The 19,662-nt window shown below is 42.6% G+C and overlaps 1 protein-coding gene across 2 annotated transcripts in view; it reads left to right on the top strand.

The window, feature by feature from the left end:
- Positions 1-19,662, top strand: part of Efna5 (ephrin A5) — a 271,208-nt gene that overhangs the window by 215,436 nt on the left and 36,110 nt on the right. For both annotated transcript variants that reach the window (XM_051190876.1, XM_051190875.1), the window contains exon 2: positions 11,589-11,881. In XM_051190876.1, the coding sequence (XP_051046833.1) occupies positions 11,589-11,881 (293 nt within the window). The remainder of the gene's footprint in view (positions 1-11,588; positions 11,882-19,662) is intronic.

Below are 19,662 nucleotides of genomic sequence, written 5' to 3'. Positions count from 1 at the left end.
CAAGCACCCGTCATCTTTAGAGATATTAATTATATATTGACACCGCAGCCCTGATTTGAAGAGTAAACAAAGCTAAGTTTAATGTCCTATCAGAAGTTTGCAGATAGAGCTTTAGTTCTTTAGCTCTGATACCTGAAATCTTTATTTACGCCGAAATAAAACAAAAACACTGCTTGGCCCTATGTGCTTTTTCAGTTCATTTCTTTTAGGAGGTTAGGATAGTTTGTGGGAGCTGGAGAGATGGCTCAGCAGTTAAGAGCACTGACTGCTCTCCAAGAGGACCCGGGTTCAATTCCCAGCACCTATGTGACAGCTCACAACTCTCTGTAACTCCAGGATCTGACACCCTCACACAGACATACATGCAGGCAAAACACGGATGCACATAAAATAAAATTAATAAATTATGTTTAAAAAAAGGATAGTTTGTAACTCCTCAGAAGTCAAAACTCTAAGCTGAGGTATGTCATATCATGTGTTTTAGATTACGAAGCTATCACAGGGCAGCGCTGGCCTTGGGGTGTCACAGTATGCTTCAGTTGAGCTTGACTGTACCAACAATGGATGCTTTCTTCCTCCTCCTTGTAAACTGTGCTTCTTTGGTACCCACCTGCTGAAAGCATGTCTTATGGTGCTCTTGCACGGTCACTGGTGCTTTAGGGACACTGACTTCTGCCTTCTGCTGGACTCACCGTCTTTGGGGAGATCTCATGTCTTCCTGCTTGTTTCCCAGCTACGGGTACTCATTCTGAGACAATCATTCTTCACCGAAGTGCATCTTCTGTTTACCTACACGCTACTTCTCTGAGATAGGACAGGAAGGTGTATTTGATACTTAACTTGAAAGATGAGGGTAAAAAAAATAAGGTTCCTTTTAGTGCATAAAATGGGTTATGATTTTAATTAAGTATTTGGCATGCACAAAGTAGGAACCAGATGTTGAGTTATAATTTCAACAAATGAAATTGGCCTTTTCTGTAAATAAATTGAATGATGAGCTCTATAGCCACTTTTATTCTACATTGGACACAGATTCTGTGTTCAACTTCCAGGCTGATTTAGCAGCTCCTGCAGGACTCACAAACCCATTTATTGCTCTTTGACCTAGCTCATCAGGGCTGAGTTTGTGAGCACCGTAGCCCTTGTTTAGTTTTCTCCCTTTGAGAAGACAGAACACTTTGAATAGCAATAAAACCTTAGTGTGCACATAGCGAAACCATGGTATCTGAGATTGTTATACTGCTGAGTGTTGAGGAAAGCCAGTTGTGACCTCTTCTTCTCAAAGGTCACAGTGCTGACTTGTCACCCAGCACGGAGTGTCCCTTGTCACCTTATCTCATCATCCTTGTATCTTGTGTCCTTTGAAACTCAGGGTCTACACAAGTGGATCATTCAGACCTTGTAGCAGGCTCTACCAAAACTTCTTGAAGCTCAAGAGGAAGGTCATGTACTCTGGCTTTGAACTGTACTTTTAGAAGTATAGCTTGCTTTGAACATAGAGTTTATTAGAACGAAGCGGGTGGAGAAAAACCATCGCCTGTATTCTGTCACTGAGATAAACAAGATTGAAGTAGGTAGAGCTGTTACTGTACGGCGAAGATTCCCAAAGTGCCTGGATTTGTTTATAAGAAATAAATCATCAGTTGTTTTATCTTGTACCCCCTCTGTTTCCTTGGGATAGAACAATCCATTTCTTGTTTTGAATGCTGGGTTATTCTTACCTATATCTTTCTGTGGTCCAGCCTATAAAAGTAAATATAGGAGCCAGCTGTATGAATGAACATCCTTTTAATAACTTCAGGGAAAGAAATCATAGTGATAGTGAACAGTGTAAACCCATGTTTGTGGGATGACCTGTAGTAGTACCCAGCTTCCCAGGCTTGAGCCACGGGCTGCCTGCCAACATGTGCATTAAATGGTAATTCCCTATGCTCTGATAATAAGAAGTGCCTTGTAGTTTGTTGTGTTCCTAAGACACATTTACTATGATGCTTGAAGGGTGCTAGCATATTCTGTTTTAATTTCCAGGGTCAAGGAGGAGGAAAATGGAGTAGAGACTTTTCAGTAACACCCTCATTCCTTCTAAGTGAAAACCTTGCTGAAACCGCGAGACAACGCGGTTGTCTCTTGATGACACAGTCACTTTTGTAAAGCCTTAAGCTAGCGTCAGAGGTGCTTAGGAAAATGGAGTGTCCTCTCTACTCAGAAGGTGTTCAGCATCTCCTCACATAGGATGCTATGGGAGGGGCTAACAGTGGCTTAACCCTGCCCTCTTCCCTTTACTCTTACTCCCTAATTCCCTGGACGTTTTTACTTATTCTTTATTGCACTTCATCAATCTATTATTCATATTATTATTATTATTATTATTATTATCATCATCATTATAGTCGCTGATACCATTATAACTTGAAACCACACCACTTTCTTCAATACTACTAATGTGGTGTTAAAAGCCCAATTACCCAGGCTACTGGTAAAAGCTACAATAGACTTTATAACTTAAGTAACAGATTTAGTTTCTGGACGTGAGGGGTCCCATAGCAAGCTCCAGCAGGGATTGGTTAGGGTTATCTGAATGACTATGAGCAGCTCCCTTCTTCCCGTGGTTTGCTAGTTCCTGTTAAGAGGACACCAATTTTATTCTGTTCTATTGGCTGAGGGCTTTACCTTTATGTCCCCTTTAACCTTAATTACCGTCATAAGGACCCTGTCTCCAAATACACTCATATGCAGGTTAGGCTTTCACCGTAAGTCTTCCGGGAACAGAGACACATGAAGTGTGTGACATTGCAGATATGGAAGGAAAAGAACATGTCTGAAATAGACAGCAGGCCATGATGTGTACCGTGTGGCAGGTTCATAAGCTTCAGCCTGGCCTTTGCTCAGTGCTTCCTTCCCATACAGAGTCTCCGATGATGATAGCTTTAGGGAAAGCATAAACACTCCCAAGTTAAAAGCAGTAGGAAATGCCTGTCTACCTGCCAGGCTTCAGGCAGTGGCCTGGGTTGGCTAGGAGAGGGGTAGGAGATGTTTGTACTCCTCAGTCATTCTGGTCTGCCAGAGACTAAGGACAATGAGTTGATTCTGGTCTTTATTCACAGAGGTCTGAGTCACTCTTCGGTGGTGACTGGCTGATGGCTGAGAAATCTGATTTCCTCTCCTCGCTCGAGGTTAAGCAGCAGAGAGACGGGATGGATGCCGGGCAGTTGGTATTCTCCACATCTCCCCACTGCAGCAAAACCCTGCCTGCCTGCTTTGGTCCTGACCTGAGCAGACGGGAGCCTCCAGACCCGAGGAGCCTCTGCATTGCCAGCTTCTGGTTGCCGGGGGACATAGCTCAGAACAGAACAGTGGTTGGCAGAGCCTGAAAGGAGTCTTGGGTGTTTCTGCCACTGTGATAGGCGGCTGGCTGCAGGGTTTTGTGAGGCAGGCTGCTGAACCCTCTCAAATGGAGGCACCCAGTGCTGCTCAGCTGTGTAATTGGGATGGAAATGGGCCAATGAGAGGTGGCAGTTTGTGCTCAACCTTTTGGGAGCCTTGTTCCAGGAGACCTGAGTGGGGGGGGGGCAACATTACAAATAATAAGCTTCTCCGCCTGATTTGTAATGAATTAGTAATAAACGGCCCGGTGCTGTAGGAAAGTCTGCGATTACAGAGCTGCTTCAGCTCGGAGCACGGGACCACATCTTATTTTGATCAGCTGTAGCATAGCAAAGACATGTAATTATCATAATCTAACAATTAGCTTGGCATCACTTTCCAGTGTTTAATTACCCCGATAAATGGTAATTGAATAGAGGACTTAATGACAAGAGAGAAACTTCCATTCTGCCCTAGGTGCTTAAGTTGTCTACTCGGCTAGGCATAATTTTCTACCATTGCTTGAACAACAGTCCTGATTGTCACTTCCTGTCTCGCAGCCCACCATTATTTTGTTTCATGATCTTGACCTTTGTTTACCACAGCATGAAACTCTCCTGAAAATTTGATACAGGGATCCAGAATCCATAAGATTATTACATGGTTTACATTTCTTGAATGTATTATTTGACTGAAATGTCCTTTCTTTGGCTACCCATAAAAGTAAAGGTATTGGGGTTAGGTCCTAGGGTGACTGAGACAATAGATGCTCCAGCAACTTCAAGGACATGGTGGATACGATGCCTACAGACATGCCCTGCTTTCGCCCTGAATCTACCCATTTTCTTTGCATGAATTTGACACTTCTTATGACTATAGTGAACATCCAGTTTCCCAGATTCCATTTCCTTTCACTTCTTAACCTTGCTCCCAGTCAGATTTTGATCCAGCTGCTTAAAAGGTCCTAAGTAGCCGATGAACCTGGCTGCCTCTTGTGTGCCATCTTGTATTGCAATAGCACTGATTTCTACCTTACAAACTGAAACTTCTGTCAGGCGATACTGCCGTGGTTATTACTTGGCATACATGCATATTTCCTTTCTCCTGGCCTATTGTGTTCTGTTTGTTTACCAGTAAATTAATATAGATTAATTCCACATGGGTCCTGGAAAACCCAGTTGTTGAAAGGTCTAGAGATAATTCTGGGACCCTGGGAGATAACTTTCAAAAAGTGACTGTCATATCATACAATATGGAGTTGGTATCTTCCACAAAGCTCTACTTGAGTCGAAGAAAGTAGAGGCTTATAATTACTCTTTGTTAATATTACTTTTGAAATGAAGAATGGCCTGGAATTCTGCCAGATACCTACCCCCCACCACCACCAGGGATAAAGTGGTATATTTAGAAGTGAGCAGTTTGGCAGGTGGCTCATTGGTTTGGTGGACTCCCGCATCCCCTGATTGGAATCAGTTTGTTCAATTTGTCCCTGAGACATTGGCTGCATAACCTACTTGGCGATTCTTTTCCTGCTCAGTTTGTATATTTGTGGCAGGGTCTCTGCCCCATGTACTTAAGGGGCCCTAAAATTCCAGATGGCTTAGAGCCTGCTGCCTAGCTTTGTTGGAAGCTTCTGGCTGGCAGACAGTGAGAAACAGCCTGTTCTGCTTCGTAGAAGTGACCCATGTTGGGACCACACTGATTGCCAGATGTTAATTCTTTATTTTTGTTTGGAGATCCCCTTTTGAAAACTGTTTGACATGATCTGTGATGTGTTGGTCTCGTTAGGGCTGTGCTTGTTAAGTAGGCTGACTGGACCTGCTGGCGTGCACTCACTCTTACTCCATGCCCCAGGCTTCATTGGGGGCTTAAAAGCAATTAGATTGTCACCCAAAATACCCAGTCCCTTCCTAGAGAAAAGAGTTGTTTAGGCTCTGCCAATTTAACGCTTTGTTCCTTTGGAGCCCCTCTGTCAAGCTAATACAACAAGCTCCCAATGAGTTAGAACACAGGCCATTTTGTGGGCCTTGTGTTTGAGGCAGGTGCCACTCCTCACAGTACATACAGTTTTTTTTAAAAAAGCCATTAAGACTAGCGTGCCTAATACTAGAATAGCAACAAGCGGGAGCTGCTTAAGATTCTTATCTCCTCATTTGGTGTGGATAATTAATATTGGATACGGGGCACTGGAGTGCACACACGTAGTACAGAGAAAGACCGAAGTTGCAAGTTAGCATACTATTCTACTGATGACTTCTGTGCATCCAGTCAAAAAATATTAGTATGTCTTATCACTGTTACCAACAGCCAATGAGAGCTGCTGTGGTGCAGACCTGCAAGTCAATGAATTCTGTTTGGAATTTTCATGAACGGATCAGCATAGCACTTCAATCTGTGTAGTAAATAGTCCATCCGTATCTCACACTTCACCGGATGAAAAAGTACGTAATAGAGTAGCAGCTATCAGTGTGTGCGCTGCATGTGTATAGCATATACTGGACTGCGTTTCATCTGTAAAAGGAGGAGAAGGAACATCTCCGAAATGCATATGGAAGCGAGTTTCCGCCTCCAGGCTGTGAGTGTCCACTGGTCTAGGAATAATAGTTGATGCTGAGTTGCTGGAGAGCCTGGAAGAGGTAGACAGGACATCATCAGCCTCAGCTGCTCTGGCTGCACTGAAACCACCCACACCTCACACTCTGGGAGCCCTCTCAATGGTCAATGCGTCCCAAGATGCTCCTGTTTTAGCGAGGGAGGTGGAGGATGGAGTTTAAAATTAGCAAAACAAATATTTGTCCAGCCCTTGGTGATTGATACTGCTACCATTTATCTGTGCCAACTTCCACTTGCTGTTTATATCTCCTGCTTTAACCTCTGCAAGAAAACAAAACCAAACAAAAAAAGAACATCTTCAGATTTAGGGTAGAGATCATAAGGCTTGCATTCTGCGCCGAGAGAGCAAGCAGAAGGAGCCGGGCGGAAGCATGTGGTGTAGCACGCCTGCTTCCCTGCCCATTGCACAGAAGCACACTTACAAACTGAAGCCCACGTCTCTACCAGGGCCCAGTGGGTCCTCTCGGGACAAATGAGAAATTCTTCCGGCTGACAGACACATCTCATTCTGTAATTAGACTTCACATCAAAACTAGTGGGATTGAGAGACCGTGGTGCCGAGACACATTCACTCTAGACTTAAGTTTAAAATTTGGGAAGAACCCGAGCTGATAAATTTGCTCCATCTTTGGTCATATGTCAGGTCTTCTCTTTGCATTTCGGTCCCAGGATGTAATACATTAGGTTGTCTGGTAATTAAACGAGGGACGGCAGAGTCCTGCTCAAATAGGAATGTTAAGACAATCACCTCTTGACATAGTAAGATATATTTCAAATGTAGTAATCAGCTCTCCGATTGGGGAGAAGTAACATTTTCATTGTTGAGCCCTTTAAGACATTGCCCGCAGGGGAAGTAAAAGTGCCCCCGAGCTTCCTAACTTCTAATGGCTCTGTCGACTCCCAGAGATGCCGTTGCTGTATTTATGGAGTGAAGCCTCTTCACTCAGGAGCTGCTTGATAAAATACCTCACTATGTATTTCCCTGGAAGCATGCTCTCTGCTGTGCCAGCAGCATATGCTAAAGGCCAATTTAGATTGTTTTAAAGATGCACCCATCCCCTTCCTTCTCCAGCTACTAAAATGAAGTGTGTGTTGGCTTTAGCAAAGGAGGATGGAAGGAGAGGAGGAAGGAGACAGGAGGAAATGGCGAGGGGATGGTTGTGTTCCCGTTGCACTGGGTAGTGGGACCCAAGCTTCCGCTTGCATCTTTTTGTTGTTTGTCCTCTCTAGCTGTGAGTACCGATACCATGGGGTCATATGGTAGAGGAGGAAACCCGTGACATGAAAACCCATTCGCTGACAAAGACAGCCGGGTGCTGTCTATCTGCTCTAACAAAGAGTCACCAAAGGACAGGATTAAGTTAAGAACGCCACTGATAAGGAACCCCAGCACTCAAGGACTACGCGTTCCGTTTTTCAGTGACCCAGAGTGGAAAATAAAGTAGTTAGGAGAGATGTTATGGTTCAAGCGAAAGGATGTTGTAAAATGATATTTTAGTTTATGTCTCGGGAAGACGTTGAGGGCACATTATTGAGAACTAAATGAAAAGACAATGGCCATCTCTTGTCTACATTTGATCTGAGTTTTGAGATTCTAGTCCTGGTTCACTTCCACTGCACAGGTTAACTAAGGGAGGAGATATTAACAATGGTTGTGAATTAATAATCAAGACGACGTTTAGCAATATGACGGAACATCGCCGGGCAAATGCTTTGAGACACGTGCACTTCCCCGCATTGAGGGGCATGCTTCCCACCTCTCCTCCCTCCTTCTCTGCTCACATCGCCACAAGTTATCTTTAAAAGGTTCAGAATGTGCCTTTCCATTAACTTGTCAAGTGGCCTCCATCTTTCCCACCAAATTTACGAGTCACTCTGGGCATGGGTGATGATTACAGAGGCTTAATGTTTGTGCTGAGTTTTATTCTTAATAATAAAATGGAACTTTGGTACTATAGGTGACATCAATCCTCAAGCAGCCTATTGCCAGATTTTCATAGATGTATAAAATATATTTTGCCATAAAAGTGTACATGTTATTGTATGTTGTGTGGAACATTGATGTGACCGGCCATGTATTCCAGTGAGAAACAGGGACCATCTTTCTATGCATGTGAGATGTTTATCCAGCTTGGTCTTCTCCCCTTTGCTCATCACTCCTCCCTCTCTGCAATTGAATTCCAGTTAAGCTCAGTGTTTAGCTGTGGGTGTCTGCTTCTGTTTCCATCAACTACTAACTAGATGAAGGCTCTAGGATAGCATATAAGATAGCCATCAATCTCATTATCAGAGAAGGGCATTTAAGTTAGCCTCTCCACTATTGCTTAGATTGTTAGTTGGGGTCTTCCTGGTAGATCTCTAGACATTTCCCTAGTGCTAGATTTCTCTTTAAACCTATAATGGCTCCCTCTATTATGGTATCTCTTTTCTTGCTCTCCTCTATTCTTTCCCCGACTCAATCTCCCTGCCTCCTTATGCCTTCCTCTCCCATACTCTTCTCCCCTCCTCTTCCTTCTAACTCCCTCTTCCCTCCCCCATGCTCCCAATTTGCTCTGGAGATCTTGTCCCTTTCCTTTTCTCCGGGGGACCATGTATGTCTCTCTTAGGGTCCTCCTTGTTTCCTAGCTCTTCTGGTGGTGTGGATTATAGACTGGTGGTCCTTTGCTCTATGTCTCAAATCCATACATGAGTGAGTACATACCCTGTTTGTCTTTTTGTGACTGGGTTACCTCACTCAGGATGGTTTCTTTGCCCTCAAATTTCAAGATTCCAGTATTTTTTTTCTGCTGAATAGTACTCCATTGTGTAAATGTACCACATTTTCTCCATCCGTTCTTCAGTTGAGGGGCATTTAGGTTGCTTCCAGGTTCTGGCTATTATAAATAATACTGCTATGAACATAGTTGAACAGATGTCCTTGTAAGGATGTACATCTTTTTGGTATATTCCTAACAGTGGAATTGTTTTGAGTATTTCATAGTATATGTGTGTCGTATATGTAGAACACACAGAGATGCTTGCTATATCATTAAGTGGGAAAGAGAACTGAAACCTCACGGAGAAGGAGGATTGTCCCTCTGGGGAGTATGAAGCTGACCTGCGGACTTGATGCTAGCCATTAAATCTATTAGGGGATGTAAGTCAAGAGTGGTAGCTCTGGGGTCAGACTGCTTTGGTTTCAGCTTCCTTGAGCATTTTACTAGCTTTGAATACTGGCCACATCGCTTGACTCCATAATCTGTTTCTTTGTCTTTGAATGGATATAACAACAGTGAATGTTCTGTACTCAATAATATTGGTCATGCTTGTGTGTTCCTTCACAGTAAGGAGGCCATGACCACTCTGTACCCAGAAAGGGGGGTTGGTATAAAATTTGAATATCTAGTCCTATTTTTTCTTTCATACCTAAGCACATTATATAATACCTTTCATGGATTTCAGTTAATAAACAAATGTGCTAATAAAAGGTTTGAAACAAAACAAACAGGCCTATAATCCTATCACTTAAGAGATAGATACAAGATGTTTTGGAGCCCAAGGCCACTCTTGGCAACAAAACAAGTTCAATCATGGCCTCTGCTACATTACACCATGTCTAAAATCTCAAAAAAAAAAAAAACAAACAAACAAACAAACAAAGAAACAATGATCTGAAAAGTGAGTGATAGATTATCATCTTAAGCAGTTGATAGAATATTACTTGCTAGAACAATCACATCTTTAAAAGTTTAAATAGGCACCTCAGTAGTTCACTTACCCCACATGAGAGTACAGTATCACCAGAGAGATCACAGATCCCAGTGTTCAATGGGTTTCCAATTCCATTGCTACATTAAAATTTTAGCGACATAAACAGAGAAAAAACGGGGAAGATGAACTAAGCCTCAGGTTCCAATGAAAAGTGACAATGTAACTTTTTACTGTAGAATAAAAGAATTATAGAATGAAAGAACAGCAGAATTAATCCAGGTAACAACAGTTTTGTTTTTTTTTTTTTTAATTTGAGCACTTTCAAATGCTAGTCAGGCTAGCATGAGTGACACTTAGGGAAGGGAAAACTCCCCCCCTTGAATGTCTTTAAAATCTATAATAATAATATAATAGTATAAAGTGCATCTGGGCATCGCCTTCTGTTGCAGTTCTCATCTGGCTCTCATCCAAAACTGTCAGGCTACTCTTGAGTACTGGTGATTCATAGCCCGGCACCTTTTATCTCGACGTTTAGCGGCGGTGTTACCTTGATGTCCAGAAATCTTTCTTACATCTTGACACAAACCGTTGTCTGCAAGTGGTGAAGAAAAGGTAAACTGAGGACCATTGCAAACTCCAAAGAAGTAAATACCCGTGGCTCTGTAGGCATTGCTTGTATATCTGAGGCTCCTAACTGGACTGTGAATGTTCTGGTAACTTCCCCTTGTGTTCTGAGTCGGCCCTTTCCAGACTCAAGATACTCTTTCTAAGCTCCCTCGTCTGAGACTTGAGGAGCCATGGGAGGCAACCAAGATGGATTCTCATTGCTATCCTATGCGAAAGAAAATGGAGACCCTGGGTGGATTATGACTTCCACTCATCACATACCATTTTTAAAGCCAGGTCTACTCACTCAGTGAGGAGTTCCCCCGCTTTCTTTTTGAACAGCGGCGTGTCTCAGAAACAGAGACTATTTAGCATTGAGAATAAAAGAGGTTCCTTTCTTTCTGGGCTGAACAGGAGTCCCATGGTGCTGAGGGTCTCATTTATGCTTGGGTCCTACATTTTAAGAACTCACTGGGAAACCGGAAGACATGAGAAGGTTCTTAGAATGAGAAGGAGCCTGGGAACCGTCCCAGAGATAACCAAAGGAGTGGGGATTTTCATGTGCGGAGAAAGGAGGCTACAGACACAGCTGACGTCTCTGAATGGTTTATGAACTACCGTGTGGAAGAGGAATTAGATTCGCCCTTTGTAACTCCGGGAAGCAGCAGCAGGACCAGTGTGTGGAAATTACACAGAAGCAGATTTATGCTCAATATAGGAAGAAAGTCTCTAACATTTAGAGATGTCCAAAAATGGAATTGACCAGCTCATCATCCCTAGGAAGTGTTCGTGTGAGACTGACTGTCCGACTTGAGTATTATAGGCCTTTATGGGTGTTGTATTTCAGCAGTAACACGGTTTTATGGTGAACCTTTCAGAGGGCTTAGGGAAGAATTTCCTCACTGGCTAAAAACAAAGGTGTTTTTATGAGCTTTCCTGCCATGATTGTAGACCGGGAAGGATTTACCCATGATTCTTGCTTCTCACCACTGCATCCTGTGAAATATTTTTCAGCTAATTGGGGAAGATTTTAATTAATACAGAGAAGCTATAGTTTTATAGAGCTGAACCGACACAGGCTTGTGGTATTTGCTGTGTGTGTGTGTGTGTGTGTGTGTGTGTGAACATGCTCACACAGTGGCACCTGTGCACATGGATTTGTAACATTTCACATTAGGCTGTACATCATCATGTCATTCAGTAAGAACTTTTCATGCTAACTGCTTTAGCTCCAGAATTAATGACGTGTCCCACTGTGGACCCCAAGGAGAAACATGTTCTCTGTATGAATTATCCTTTCCTTCTGTTTCCGACAGATTCCAGAGGGGTGACTACCACATTGACGTCTGTATCAATGACTACCTGGACGTTTTCTGCCCTCACTATGAGGACTCCGTCCCAGAAGATAAGACTGAACGCTATGTCCTCTACATGGTGAACTTTGATGGCTACAGTGCCTGCGACCACACTTCCAAAGGCTTCAAGAGATGGGAATGTAACCGGCCTCACTCTCCAAATGGACCACTGAAGTTCTCAGAAAAATTCCAGCTCTTCACTCCCTTTTCCCTAGGATTTGAATTCAGGCCAGGCCGAGAGTATTTCTACATCTGTGAGTACATAGACATTTATTATGTTGTGGGGCAGCTGCAAAACACGGGCTCTTTTTTTCTTTCTTTCTTTTTTTAACCTGTGTTTTGCAGAATTGCAGAGATGGACTTTGCATTACAGATGTCTCCTTGTAAATGCGTACATCATGATCCCTAGATACATTAGCTGGGAATTGAGAGCCCAAATTAGATTAAAGACACGCCACTTCTTCCCCTATGAAATTGCGTGTCAGCCTGTTCAGTGAACCACTGCTGACTTGTATTTCTTTTAAATGAAAATTGCCAGGACTTTTTTCTTTCTTTCTTTCTTTCATTTATTTTTTTAAGCTTGGGGAAAGAAAAAAAAAAAGATTCCTGAAAAAAAATTAAAGGAAATAATTAAATTTACATAACTTGGAGTCATTGCATTTCTTATTCAGGTGTCAGCAATATCCTTTCAATCATCCACATTTTTTATCGGAGAAAGCCACAACTCCTGCAAATGTCAGCATGCTGACGATAAAGTACTTGCTTTGCACCGAGGAGGAGAGACAATTATTAGGAGCAGCTGTGTCTTTAGACCGGCAAGTGTGAGGGAGTATCTAGGAAGAGTCCTAGGGAACTGGTGATTCACCTGTGAGCATTGCGTGACTAGCCTGAGAGAATTCTGACTGTTCTCAGTGGACCTGCATTAGTCACAATGCCAGCTTTACTCCCCATCCCATCCGAAGCGGCATCGAGTGCTCAGGTGTCGGCATCGCATGCTCAGGTGTCATACTGTTACAGATTATTCCGAAACTCTTCTCAGACTTCACTATGCATGAGACACCCGAGGGTCTCCTTGTCATACAGATGTGGATGTGAGGTGGGTCCTAAGATTTTGCGTGCATCAAGTTCCCAAGTAGCGTTCACGTGGCTGGCCTATGGGCCACACACTGCGGAGCAGAGTTCTAGATGGTATCAGCTGTAGGCCTCTTGGTGCATAGCTGGACACGTTTACTGTGGAATATTCAGAGCCTAGCTGCTAGTCTCTAGTCTTTTCCATGTCCACTGTTGGCCGAAGATTGTGAACTCTTGTGTGCTCGCTCGTTCATGGTACTTTTATTGGGGAGCTCATGTTGGCCTTGAAATGTTGGAAGGTACAAGATGAAGGTGTTCAGTACTTTTTAGTGAGGGGCAGATTTGTAAAGAGGCAGTCCTTGGTAAGGACAGGGACTGAGTAGCGATGCATGCAAGGGCCAGCAGGGGTTGAGGCTTACCTGCATCAGGAATGAAGAGTGGTTGCTCCTGCTGTGGAAACCCACCTGATACCATCTGTATGCCTGGCATTTTTTTTTTCCCCCCACATCAGCTTGCCAGACAGACAAGACAGAGAACATTCCTGGTTCGGTGATTCAGTTCCCCTTCCCAATGTCTCCACCCACATCCTTCAGATCCACTGAGCTTCCTAGTTTCTGTCCTCCTTCAGAAAAGAGAGTTTTACAGCCAGTCAGATTTCACCATCGCCACGGCCCTCTCACTTATATTGGAATTGGATTTTAAAGAGGAAATTGAACAGTACCAGTTTTATTATTTCAGTACATACTTCTGTTGTTAGTCACGAGAAAAACATGTAAAAAAAAAAAAAAAAGCCTTGATACTATCTCGCATTCAGTCTGTAAAATAGGAAAGGGAAGATTGAGTCCCACAGATACAGGGAACACTGGCACCCAGTGACCCCTCACATCCTCAGGCAGGGCAGTCACAGCTCCAAAGGCTCCTTCTTGGTGAGAGAACCCTGGTCAGCTGGGGGGGGGGGCAGGAAAGGGGACGCATTCAGTGGTGGGGCAGCATTAATTTCATTAATCCCCCAACTGTAAGCTGCCGTATTATAAGGGGGAGATTATTACCAGAACTGATATCTTCTTGTTGACTCCTCAGATTTAAAAACTAACAAACGTGTAAACCAGAAACACAGAGATAACATCAAGATGGGAAACACTCAGTGGCTAACTAGTTGATTGCATGGTTATTAGAAATTATAGAATCCATTGAGGTTCATAAGCAAGATGTTATTCACATATACTGTAGTGCTTAGGACTGGGTTTTTCCTCATTTGTGGTTAAATTCAATATTTCACTAAAAATCATTATGTGTCTTCTATAACATTCATTTAACGGAGTCATTTAACTGTCAAGGGCTCCCGTCAAAGTAATTGTTCCAAAATGCTTCAAAATATCAAGAGCTTTTTGCTGTTCAGCTGAGTTTAACTTAAATTACTTTTTTTAATGAAAGGTAAAATAGCACAAAATTAAGCAGCAAAGCGATGTTCATTTACAAGAGGCACAGAGGCCTGGTGTTCAATTAAATGGAATTTTCAACCATGTTTCCAACCCCCAAAGGTGTCCCTCCCTGTCTTCTCTGCAGTGAAAGGCTTCTCCTGGCCGTCTCTGTTGGGAGCAGTGGCAGAGCTAACATGGGCGTCCCTGCACATTCAGGGTACTCTGCTCATAATTAAAGCTGGGATTCTTGGGAGAACTGACCCTCGGTTGAATTTCCCTTCTCCTAAGATGTGTGTAAGGGTCATCGTGATTGGGAAAGTTCTTCCTTCACACTTGTTACACCCATCTCAGAAACAACCTTAACAGCCCCGCAGTAGAAGTGAGAGAATGTTCTTTCAAGGACAAAGGGACCAAGTCTCCTAACATCTCTTTTCATGTCTCCAAAACCAGGAAGAGGGAGAAGGCCAAAGCCTACTATCTGTCCTGCTTCAGGCCTAAGCTCAGCTCTGAGGTAGGGGGCTGAAGGCTAGACCCAGAATTGGCAGTAAGGCAAGGCAGGTCTTTGATAACAGGGGTACCTAGACTCAGACAGTACACGGTCCAGAGAATTCTTATCAGCATCGCCTTCATCTTCTTTGCATTACATAAATCAGGAAAATGTAACGGTTGACTGTATCTCATGTGGATGTCTGATCTACCTTCAACATGAAGTGTCTTGCAATGTTCCAGCTCCTTTATTTGTCTCTAATGAGGACTTGTCAATGCCCCCCCGCCCCTTCTCTTGGGGACAGTCTGCAACTCAGAGTCGTGACACATTGGAACTGCTCCTGAGTCTGACCAACAGTTTTTAATCCCTTGATAAGAGAGTGGCATTGTAAAGTGGCTACAAAAAGGTCAATGGAGTTTCTATCCGTAGTAACAGATTCTCAGAACGGCCAGCCAGTTGATTAAGGTAATAGTCATTTATGTAGACTTTGTACTGGGCATGTTCAACCTGTTGCCCATAGCCTGAATACATCCTATGACAGCGATGGCTATGAATGTGGCCCTACACGTTAGAAGACCACAGCTTGGCGTCCCAGTGTCAACACTTTCTATAAGGAAATAGCAATTTTAGAAATTAAAGAGAACTAGCTTAAAAAATGTTTCTCAACAAACATTAACCTTTAGAGAACACATTTAGAAGAACTTTTTCTGCTCTCATATCTATACCAGAAAAGATAAATCACTAAAATAAGGACATTAAGTCCATATTTCTATTTGATTTGAAGGCAGCCTTTTGTATGTGTGTGTGTGTTGGGGGGGGGGGGATAAAAACAGTGATTGCCGAGCCCATCAGTTGCTATAATGAGCTGTTTGAACTCGAGTAAATCATCTAAGATCGTTGGAGCTCTAAGTCTACATTTGTAAAATGGTGTGGCTGAAGTGAGTGATTTCGGAAATCAGTCGAAACTCTAATACCCTCCTGCTACTAGTTTTTATCTGACGTCTACAGCTTCGATAACATCTGTGCAGGGGCCCAACATGGTGCTGAGCGGGCGACTGGGGGGGGGGTGGACTGCAAGACCATGCAGAGTGGAGAGTAGTGTTGAATCCTACTCTTATCCCCGCAGTCCGTGTCCTCTGATAGTTCCACAGGCTCCTCTGTGACGCCCCAGCCCTGTTTGGTCTTGTCTGAACCATGCCAGCTCCAGGGTTTTATTTCTCCTCCCCAACCATCTTCCCCTTGGGTCCTCCCCTCCTCCTGTTGCAGTGCATCCTGCTTCCTGCACTCTACCCTACTTCCTGTAGGTAGGCAGCACGCCCCAGTGTTGGGGCTTTGGTTCTTTAAAGTCTCCCCGCCTCACTCATGACCCTTGCTGTCACTCCCCGTAGAGGTGTGTTCATAAATGTCTTTATCACAAAGGCTAAATAAAAATATAAAAACAACACTTTTTTTTTTTTTTATCGCTCTCCACACTCTTACTGTCTCGTGCTATTATTTTTCCTCAGGCACTTATCACTCCTGACATTAAATATTTATGATTTATCCTTCCTAGATGTTTCTGCCCCGTGGCATGTTTTATACTGTTTGTCATGGAGAGCATGTTCAATAACTAGAAGTAAACACAACACACACCCTGTTTTGAGTACCGTTCTGAGCGCTTGGTCATTAAAACGGTACTGTGAGATAGTCTTTTTTGGCCTCTCTCCCTCTCTCTCTTTCTCTCTGGTGAATGAAGAAACAGAAGCAAAGGTTGGATAACATGAAAAAGGGTGCAGGGGCATCAGCTATGAAATAGTAGGAAAGATTCCATCTAAGTTCTTGTGTACTACAGAAGGAAGAGATGAATCGGTGAAGTACTTTCTAAACAAGTGTGAGGATGTGTGTTTCAGTCTTCGGCACCCTTGTGAACATTGGGTGGGTGTGGTGGCTTGCTTGTTTTCTGAGCACACAGAGAGCAGGGACATTTATGCATCCTCACCTCTTCAAAGGATGCTTTCTCATCTCCAGATGACATTATTAGCTCTGTCCCTCTAGGCAACTTCCAAAGCCAGAAGAGTTATGTTTTCTAAAGCAAAAACCTTACACTTGCTACATATACAGAGAGTGTCCAGATTGGATTATGATTGTCTCTGTGTCCCTGAATTAGCCAGTCTTTTTGTTTTGTTGTTATTGTTTCATTTGTTTGCTTTTTTTCTGGACAGGTTTTTCTCTGTGTGACAAGTGTGGCTGACCTGGAACTCACTCTGTAGACCAGGTTGACCTTGAACTCAGAGATCTGCCTGTCTCTGCCTCCTTAATGCTGGGATTGATTGAAGTTGTGAGCTACCACTGCCGGGCATATAAGTGAATCTTAATGAATATAATTTTCAGAAAATTACAATATGAGGGCAAAGAATATTAGCCTTTCCCACATCTAATTCATCACTGGGCACATTCTATTCATGGGCACAGTGTTCAAAAATCCATACTATATTGCTCCTTAATGCATATAAACTGTCAATCCCCCATATATTATAGATGATTCTAAATATGCCCTACTCAGTTTTTTTAATATAAACAAAATAGCCTAAATTACTAAGAGATGACTTCTTATAATGCTTCAGATCCACTCAAGAAACCAATCGTGCAGTGTGGTTATTGAACCACATAGGTATGAAAATATTCAGAAAAACAGGACATTAATATGAAGGAGAAGCTGTTTTGCTTCCCATCTGGCTCTGGAAGGTTTTCTGTAGGTGAATCGTTTGGGGCTCTGAGCATCATTTCCTTGTAGAAGTGTTTATAAAACCAGGTGAGGGCTCAGCAACACAGAGAATCCACTTAGCCTCACTATTGATGAAAGCTGTATTTTCAAGGAGAAATAGCATAAAGCAGCACATCTAAAAGATCTGCTCAGTAAACAATAGCTGAGTGACTATGTGTCATGATAGTGTGCCACGTACAGGGAGAAGACTCATCTTATAGAAGTTTGTGTGGCAATATTTGCACGGCACGTTCTGCAGTAGCTCAATTGTTTGGTAATGCTTTTAATTCTGTGGAAATAATGTGGCATCAAAGGAGAGTAGCATGTGGTTTAAATGTTTCTTTAAAAAAAAAAAAGTATGAACTCTGGGTCACTACAGCCTTGGGCTTGAGTCTTCCCAGTCTCCTAAAGATTTGTGTATTTATGTTTTACATGTGTGGATGTTTTGTCTGAATCTGTGTCTGTATGAAGTGGCCTCAGAGGCCAGAGGTGGGCATCAGATTCTCTGGAACTGGAGTTACAGACAGCTGTGGGCTGCCATGTTGTACTGGGAATCGAACCCAGCTCCTCCGGAAAAGCAGCCAGTGTTCTTAACCACTGAACCATCTCTCCAGTCCCTCCTATTCTCCTAGAAGCTAGTGTGTTGATGGGATGGTGTTTAACCTTACCAAACTGTCCTTTTCTTCACCTGTGAAATGGGTTTATCAATAAGAGTTCTTCATTATGCACGGTCTTTCTTACTCCCCAGAGTTAGGCAATCAATTGTGTTTTAAAGAACCAGCTGCCTGCTAAACGGGTACATTTAACAATCCTTATCCAGAATGACTTGCATTCTTCCAAATTTTAATGTACCTGAAATAGCCCAAATAGATACTTTAATTCAAGAAAAAGCATAAACATACAAAGATTACACTGGAAAACTAGGTCCAGTATCCCTGAAAAGAATTCTACTGGAATTACATTCACCGACAGATGTCTTGAATTCCCAGTAGAGTTTGGATTTGCTATGGCTTCCAGTGGTAATCTACATTAAGAATTATTTTGATTTTGGAAGTTCACACCAATCCAGTTTTTCTCATATTGAAGTAGAAGAATGTGAAAATAGCATAGTTATCAAAGCAGAAGGGATTTTTTAACCATAGACACAATTTCATTCTTGCAGGAGAGGTAACTTGTAAATACAGTGTATTTTTTCATAATTAATACTTCAAAACTTGTTCCAGCATGTGTGTGTGCATTTATGTGTAAACACACATTTTGTCTGTTACTGACCTTTTATTATTATTATTATTATTATTATTATTATTATTATTATTATTGCTGAGCCCTACTGTTCTGAGATTCCAGGCATCCATAACAGAAACTTCCAGAAGAACTCTTACCAAGTATGAAGTTACCTGCTACGTTTTATTTTTAAGGTGGTGTCCCAGAGAGTAGTATTCCAAGGCCTATTTATATTAACACAGAAAGAGTCAAAGGGATTGTTAGGAAACTGACAGATTTTAATATTTCCTAAAGAAGAAATAAAAAGCTAGCTTTTTAAAGTTTTGTTTTCTTTTTAAAATAGCATCCAACCATTTTTTTTTTCTTCAGTTAGATATCGGACATCTTTCAGGAACAGTATTAGTTACCTTTCCGATAATAGTCATTTTTATTCTCCTTGTGAGACTACAGGATTTCCTTTTCATTTAAAGAACAAGTCTAGAGAATTGTTTCTGGCTCGAGACGTCCCTGGCCATCATTTAGGAAATCATGAATGGATTCAAGAGTCCTTAAGTGAAAGTTAAATAAACAACCTGTATGAAGATGTTTGGGGACCTCAGAATACTTTCCCCTGTGTTAATTGTAATTTTCTCTTATGGAAACAATTGTTGATTTCAAGGCGTTATGTCAACCTTCTGAATGAGAGTGTGGTGTGGTCTCGGTGCTGCTGGGCGTGAGTGCAGTGCCCAGGCTTGGTGGTAGCTTCACCCCACACTACAGGTGGCCTGTGGGAAACGGAGGAAAAGTGCATGCTAGGATTCCAGGATGTTCAGGGCTTCACTATTTCTTTTAACCCACTCACAGTGTCACTCGCCAAGTATTTATATTTTGAAAAAGAGATGCACGTGTTGCTAGGTGAGTGGATGAAAAGAGAAACATGGCTGAGCTCGTGTTACAAGAGTCAGAAATCAATGCCAGGCCTGAGAAAACGGAGGCTACAGCGAACATAACTGCTTCATAGATGTGGACGCTGAGAGCATCCCGAAGGTTTGCGAAGGATGCTGTGACAACTATTGGATACTGGGCACTTGAGGGACACTACTGGGATGA

The sequence above is a fragment of the Phodopus roborovskii genome, unplaced genomic scaffold, assembly GCF_943737965.1.
Source record: "Phodopus roborovskii unplaced genomic scaffold, PHOROB, whole genome shotgun sequence".
Classification (NCBI taxonomy): domain Eukaryota; kingdom Metazoa; phylum Chordata; class Mammalia; order Rodentia; family Cricetidae; genus Phodopus; species Phodopus roborovskii.
The sequence above is the reverse complement of the archived record's forward strand: the minus strand, read 5'-3'. Positions and strand labels throughout refer to the sequence as shown.